Here is an 8,063-nt window from a genome sequence, read left to right as displayed (position 1 = left end):
TCTATCACTCACTTTAAATTTGAAGATGGAATGGCTAACTTGGTGATTATTTCATCAATGGTTTACTGTGACAGGACCAATGATAATAAAAGTATGCATTCAAAGTCTTGTATGGAAAATCTGTTCAATACCATAACGACAACCACATGCGGTTTACGAATACCTGCTATCATACCTATTTGCTAGTGATGACTAAACACCTGCTAATTATATAGCCGGAATCGTACAATGGACAGTGGACAAATCATTGAAGCACACTGTTAGAGCATTACTTGTTTCTGAAGCAATAGAACTTTCACAACATTATCAAGACATTACACAGGTCAGTTCAAAATACAGACGTTAAAATATAAACACACTCACACACCTAACATACACACACAGACACATACACTTACACACATACTAACACACTCACACACCTAACATACACACACAGGCAGACACTTACACACACACATACACTAACACACACACATACACCACATCACATCCATAATGACACGTTGTCACTGTACACGTGTATGCATCAGACTGGATGATATTAACATGATATTCCATAAGACGGACACTGTTAGATTCGGCTATCCGGCTATGATTCCACTCGCCCCAGTTACCTTAATGTAAACGGATGCGATCACAATTTTGATATAATTGCAGGAAAAATATAAATGGCTTAAGTGGTCCCCTCTCAGGCCTGGCCATTATAGATCACTTATTCGGAAAGGTTGATCTATTATGTTGTATCAGCTCATAGGGACATATGACGATAATAACGATAATAAACAACACAGAATTTAACTGGCTTATTATTGTGGAGCGGCAGTTCCGTGTCAAGGTCGTTACTTAATACAGAGTACATTCTGTGCCAGGAGAGATTGTGGAACCGAATGTTATTGAGGTAAGTCCATATTGTCTGTCTATGAAAGATAATTCTAACATATATTTAAGTGGGGCGCAGGTGGCCCTGTCATCTGAGACGCCGCGGGTCACTGTGGGGAGTTGCGTCCCTTGGGCACGCCAGAAACCTATGAATCATAGGTTGGATTCTCATGTTCGCCCTGATTATCATCCAAGGTTTAACAGCACCATACCCGCGTTCGTGGGTTTAACCAAAGTAGTTAACATCTGAGATCTGCATTACTCTAAGCTCTCCTCCCACATCAAGCTGACACGCCGTGATATAACTGGCATACTGTAAAATAGTTCAAGGCACCGTTAAAACCAAAACAATAAGCTTGATTGGTAACAACAATCGGTTTCTTTATCTAAGAATATCATTGTAATAAATGATAACATATTTCCTGCATCCATACACAATGGAATGTATGGTATACGTATTAGTTGCACGTTTGCCTCTTGAATATCCGGGCGGAGTAGTAAGAGGCGACTAACGGGATCGGCAGGTCAGGCTTGCTTACTTAGTTGATGTATGTCAGTCGTATCTCTAATGCGTGGATCGATACTAGCAACTAGTGGATTGTCCGGTCCAGACTCGATTACAGACCGCCGTCAATAGCTGGAATATTGCGGAGTGCGGAGTTAAACAGCAAACAAACAAACAAACAAAATTTGTATAACTAAACATGTTAGCTGTGTTACAGAGTATTCATTTGATGACTCAAGCAAACATTAAAGGATACTTTGTCATGTACAGGATACGGATGCCACAACTTCACAATTGTTACTGACACAATATCAAACATAATCAAACAATAGATGTGTAAGTGATAAATTTTGTACAAAATGAAACCCTATGTAGCCGTATTTACTGAGAACTGAGAATAAGGAGGCATGCGTTGTCAGAACAACGTAAAATGTGGAAATACAAGACAATGGATGTGTGTTGATCATCATAAGCCAATGTTAGTTGACGTGACCTAAACTTACAAGAATGTCATCGTTGGGTCTCCCGTCATCGATGGTGGACAAACAGCTCGTGAAGCGTTGTGTCAGTGTACTATACCAGCGAGATATATGTCACATCACAACTAAGTGTATCGCTTAAACTCGTATATTAATCTGGAAGATTGAATAGAAGTTGAATAAAAAAAATTTTAAAAATAATAAACTGATGGTGAATAAAATATTAAACAGAAAAACACAACCATATATATATATATATATACAAAGACTCCGCAAGGCTCAGCTGTGGCTTATCCATCCCACATGGAATACATGTCCATATGGAGCTTGTTGCACCTTGAATATTTAAGAGCAAACTGGATTCCAGCTCAGCTGTTAAGATCTGTTTCGTACTTTTATAATTTTTTTCAGAACAGCTCGACAAACCATGATGGCTGCTCCAAACTACACTGTTACCTCGATACTGGTAAGTTATTTATTTAACCTTTCCTTTATTTTCAAAACTACTATATTTTCTAGACCACACATAGATACGCATAAACCTGTTAACACGCTCTTCTTTCCTATATCGGTAAGTGTCCGACTGTTCTATTGTGTCTGTCACATTCAACATTATTGACTGAAAGAGGGGACCAATCATTTTTGGGATATTTGTTTTCAGGAAATCCAGCATATCCAGTGATTTATTTTTTTTCAATGTTGACAACAAATGATTTCTTATCGAAGAAATACGTCATCAGTTTTATTGTAATATGAACCGCCGGTCAAAAGAAAGTAGACACTTATGTTTCATGGTGGCTAAAAATGAATAAAACAAGAAATGATTATTCGATGGTGATGTTTTTGATACGGGTTTCACAGCTGTGTTTGCAGTGTTTCGGCGACTGTTTTCAGCCCTGTAAAGTTTTGATAACATTTTTTTATCAAATCTAATTTCCATGTGGTATGCTTACTTTGGCCTGGCAGTTTTATGTGTCTTAACATCATGACCTCTATTTATCATGGGTGGGGGAAAGGGTGGGGCTGGAAGGTTTTTGTGAATGTGTCCCCACCCGTGGAGCAGAATATTCTTACCTGGTATCATCACAGATTTTATCGAGAAAAAAAAATGAACTTCTACTGAATCTCAACGGAAACAATGTTATACAGCTACAATCCCTTTTTAACAATTAACTACACTGCCATATATACTCCTCAAAAAAAGAAACGCAATGCGGATATTACTGGCCATAAAAACAAAATGAGCGGACCAGAGAGGTGCAAAATGAAGAGGTTTATTGTGTTATAGTGTCAGTGATAAATGTCCCGGATCAAAATGATCACAACAAGGACATCAAAACCATAAGTCTGGAAAGACGTTCGATTTGGAAAAACACACATGTTCGACAACATGCAAAGATTAACGGAAGTGCAAAGTAACAACGTCATAGGCGCTTGCAGGCAGGGGAATCCAGATCAGCTGTAGCCAGGGTTTTCAATGTAGCGCCCAGCAAAACCACCACAAGGCTATGGGATCGGTTTCAACAGCATGGGTCAACACGTGATCCGCCAAGGTCGGGACGACCAAGAGTAACCACCTCCGCCAATTATCGCTACTGCGCCACCTACGTGAAAGGACGACCACAGCAACCTGAACCGCTTCCCAAATACCCGGACTGTGCAGAATCTCAGAAACAACATCGTCAACAACGACTGCAATGGTGTCGTCAACACAGGGTATGGCCTCATTGGAGAGATGTCTGGTTCTCTCCAGAAGATTTTTGCTCCATACCTTGTACGGTTCCTCGCATAAATGTATTTTCCTACCTCTCACAAATTTGCCTTCGCGTTTCTTTTTTTCAGATTAATAACACTATAAAAGTCCAGTTCCTTGTCGAACTAGGCTTGAATTCCGGAGTTACATTTTGGCTGGACTGACGAGTCAATGCATAGTCAAATCAAAATCGCGGAACAAAATTGACATCCGGTTCATAAACAACATGGCGACTGCCGTGCAGATTTCGGCCGAATGCACGATTTGCAGAGCATGTATACTGTCAACTGGGTCTTGACATAGATTTTCCAATTATTTTCTTCTTTTAATCAAGGTGCTCAAGTGATTTGATGCCCTTCGCTTAATAAGACTCGTTGTATTACAATACAGATCTTGATTAACGATTATATCGTCTTGACTGGGCGCCGTGTTTGAAGCACAATAATGCAAGTGTTATGGAAGAATCTAATCGGTCAAAAGAAGGGACATAGAAGGGACATAACTCGAAAAAGCCACTGGTGGCGCTACGATCGAGCTACGAAATTTATGCTCAGTTCGGCAAGTGTTGAAACTGGAGCCATTGTTGCTCACATGCCAATACGTCACATGGACGGCATGATATCCCTATTACACAAAGTTATGTGTTCAATTCTCTTTATGTGTATTTGTCTTCATATTATAGCAATGATTCCGTCTATATATTCCAGTCCAGCCCCTACGTCATGAACAAAGATGGCGGTGGCTACAAGGGATTCCTCGTTGATTTACTCGAAAAAGTCGCTGAGGAGGTGGGGTTCAAATACAACATTCGGCTCTCCAAAGACGGCAAGTACGGATCTTATAGCAATGGATACTGGAATGGCATGATTGGAGAGGTGGTGCGAAGGGTATGCATATAGACTTATTAATCGACGTGTATTTCGTGTTTTTTTGTGGTGGTTTTTTGTCTTTTTGTCTACAATAGACTCTGCTTTTAGCAGATACTTTTTTATATTGAAAGTGTTTTGTCGCTTTTATACATTGTAACATTGATTTGTTTGTTTGTAACTTTGGGCATTTTTCCATAACTCATTTAGGACATATTTATTACATTCAATATATATAGTACTGTTTTCAATATATAAACCGAAAATCAAAATATGTTTAGAACGTCTCTGAAAGCACAATACCAAGAGAAAATTAGCCTAATGTGACGACCAGTAACAGTAGTTTTAAGTCCGAGACATCGTGATCAACTCCCATCTTCGTTTCCTTGACCAGGAGGCAAGCATAGGTCTAGGAGACGTTACCATTACCAGAGAAAGAGAACGAGTTGTGGATTTCTCCAAACCATACCAAGCCCAGACACTACGTCTTCTGGTGAAAAAGCCTTCTTGGCATCCCCCCGGCCTTGGCTTCCTGCTAGATCCATTCTCGTCGGAGATTTGGCTTTCTATCCTGTTTGCACTTCTTCTTGTGGCAATCCTGTTCGTCGTCATCGGTCGGTTCAACCCGTTTGAATGGAGGCAAGTGGCATCGGACAAAGACCCCAGAGGCGCAAGGCACAGCTTTGGTCTGAGAGAGAGTTTCATGTTTGTGTTCAGCACTATCACACTTCAAGGTAATAAATTGAATCCTTTCAAGAAATGACTCTCACATTGCATATTTTTTTCTTCTCAATACGTATTTCAATTCGTATGCGTTTTAGTCATTTCCACAGTAATTTGAAGCTTGATCCGTTAAACTGCACATATAATAAAGCCTCTCCAGGATGAGTCGTGTGCTGTTGATATCAACCTACGTTTAAAATATAATTATATGAATACATTGTAAAAAATGTTATAATTGGGATAGCACTTTCTCAGAGTGCGGCACCTTATCACCAGCACACAAAGTCAGCGATCTAACCAACTCAGCCTCCGAGGTTTCCACCGATTAGGTGCCTCACTCTGGCAGTTTGGGTTCCCAGAAGAAACTCATTCCCAAAAACGTACGAGAATCTGTAACTTTACTAAGAAAGTGTTATCCCAACATAACATCTGTTACATTTGACCACTTTCTAACTGACACTGTATGTTTATATGAATACAATTTACTGTATTTAGAAATCAATGTTTCCAGATGTATAACGTGTGTTGCAGGTTACCGAGAGACTCCCCGGTCTCTGGCAGGTCGCGTGTTGGCGGTGTCCTGGTTCATCTTCGTCTTCTTCATGGTCGTGGCCTACATAGGAGCAGCCACGGCCTTCATGTTTGCGGGACAGGGCATGCCATCAATGCCTTTTGAAGATCTTGAGGACATTGTCGATCAAAAAGAAATCCAAATCGGAATGGTGCGAGGTGGAAGTTCGTTTCAAAAGTTCAAGGACAGCAAGATAGGCATCTATCAGCGTGTGGCTGACTATGTTGAAATGCAGAATTCGTTTGTAAACAGCACGAAAGAAGGACTTGAAAGGGTTAGAGGCAGAGCTGGACATTTTGTAATGTTGATGGAGTCGATGAGAGCAGACTACATTGCCCAGGATGTGCCCTGTGATCTTATGGTGTATGGCAATAGTCATTTCAGTATGGGCTTGGGTCTTTTCACAAATCAAGGATCTGGTCTCAAGCAGAAAATCGATGATGCACTGCTAAGATTGAGGGAAGATGGCACAATACACATTCTGCAGCAAAGGTGGTGGGAAAAGGGGTTCTGTGCTCCAGTAGATGTTAGGAACAAACGGCAACAAACCATCACGGCTTCTCAAGCAACGCTTCGGAAACTTGCAGCACCGTTCCTGCTGCTGCTGATAGGTGCTATCCTGGCTGTTGTGGTCCTGGTGGGCGAGATCGTCTTCAGGAAACTCAGGCAGTAGATGTCCGCACTGCATTCATGCATGGGCCGCCCTTCCACGAGGTTACGTCTCGCGAACTCATTACCATTCTTCTCGTCACTCTATGGCTTTATACTGCCGGAGATACTGCCGATGAGACGTTAAATATTAACTCAATATTTACCATTCCTCATTGCTTTTAGTATCAGCACCATGTGCATCTTAATTAGGTGTTGTATTGACTGTTGGCACCGTGTCACAATGTAATCATGGACTTATGTATATCTAGATACATGGACACCCTATATAACATTTACTTTGGCGAACGTGTGCTTTACGATCTCTGACTAGTAGATGATTAGTTGTGCAATGTATGCATGCAGTTTCAGTAGGTATGTTTATAGTTATGAAAAAGTGAAAAATATAAATTTTCGTTCATTCAGAAAATAACTGCACGTTTTTCTTACATGATTTATATTGTTTACCTTTGTGGCAAATGTTTATTTCAGCGGTTCACATTCAGGATGTGTCACCGTGATTGTTTCGGCTGGCCAAGTAGTCGAGGGCGCCGGAATTCGCTTAACAGATTGTGTTCCTTGGATGTGCTGGAACCCTATGATCATGGGTTCGAATCCCAGATTCGCCCTACATGTTGCGTTGATTATGTTAAGATAATCTTGGGTTCGAGCCTGAGGTTCGCCCTGATTATCCTTGGTTTGTCACAACCATACCCATGTGGGTTTCGGCAAAGTGGTAAGCGTCTTAGGCTTCCATCGCCCGCCAGCAGGCTTTCCTCACACATCCTGCTGATGTAATTCTTACGTATGGAATGAATTTTGTCCCTTTTATTTATGCATCTTAAATGTCACTGGAGAACAATTTCGGTGTATGCATGCACATATTACCTAAAGCAGTTTCTTATATACTTGTATTAGATTTGGTCTGTTATTTAGGAAGCAGAATAAACTGTGACAATTATTCAAAGTCCTGTCTTTTACACGCTTTTAATAAACAGGTACGGGTGCCCAAAATGGTCATTCTGGAGTCCTAAACAAAGAACCATTATACACGTGTTGAATGAAAATATTATTACATTTAACTGTTCAATTAATTTCACCAAACACATAATGTTGTTCATCCAATGGTCATGATGGTCCATGCTCTTTACTAGTACTGTTGAATGATTAAATCATCCCATGGTAGCGGTGGCCCATGCTCTTCACCAGTGCCATATAATGATTAGGTCATCCGAAGGTGGTGGTGGCCCATGCTCTTCAACAGTACCATATAATGATTAGGTCATCCGAAGGTGGTGGTGGCCCATGCTCTTCACCAGTGACATATAATGATTAGGTCATCCGAAGGTGGTGGTGGCCCATGCTCTTCACCAGTGCCATATAATGATTAGGTCATCCGAAGGTAGTGGTGGCCCTTGCTCTTCACCAGTGCCATTTAATGATTAGGTCATCCGAAGGTAGTGGTGGCCCATGCTCTTCACCGGTGCCATATAATGATTAGGTCATCCGAAGGTAGTGGTGGCCCATGCTCCTCACCAGTGCCATATAATGATTAGGTCATCCGAAGGTAGCGGTGGCCCTTGCTCTTCACCAGTGCCATATAATGATTAGGTCATCCGAAGGAAGTGGTGGTCCA

At 41.1% G+C, this 8,063-nt stretch overlaps 1 protein-coding gene across 1 annotated transcript; it reads left to right on the top strand.

Moving 5' to 3' along the window:
• Positions 1-799: 799 nt before the first annotated feature.
• On the top strand, positions 800-7,388 carry LOC124149470 (glutamate receptor 4-like). The gene is made up of 5 exons (XM_046521072.2): positions 800-901; positions 2,278-2,332; positions 4,327-4,506; positions 4,880-5,219; positions 5,740-7,388. Exons 1-5 carry the CDS (start codon positions 891-893, stop codon positions 6,450-6,452), a joined length of 1,299 nt encoding a protein of 432 aa, XP_046377028.2. The 5' UTR covers positions 800-890; the 3' UTR covers positions 6,453-7,388.
• Positions 7,389-8,063: the final 675 nt, after the last annotated feature.

This window comes from Haliotis rufescens, unplaced genomic scaffold (assembly GCF_023055435.1).
Source record: "Haliotis rufescens isolate VD_foot unplaced genomic scaffold, xgHalRufe1.0.p SCAF_1, whole genome shotgun sequence".
NCBI classification, from domain to species: Eukaryota; Metazoa; Mollusca; class Gastropoda; order Lepetellida; family Haliotidae; genus Haliotis; species Haliotis rufescens.
Note: the sequence above shows the minus strand (reverse complement) of the source record. Positions and strands in the feature narration are given on the sequence as shown.

Bases quoted from the DNA above. Each gene is read 5' to 3' on its own strand.
- LOC124149470 (XM_046521072.2), top strand. The intron at 4,507-4,879 runs GTATGCATATAG...TTCCTTGACCAG, and splicing joins TTGGAGAGGTGGTGCGAAGG to GAGGCAAGCATAGGTCTAGG. The intron at 5,220-5,739 runs GTAATAAATTGA...CGTGTGTTGCAG, and splicing joins CAGCACTATCACACTTCAAG to GTTACCGAGAGACTCCCCGG.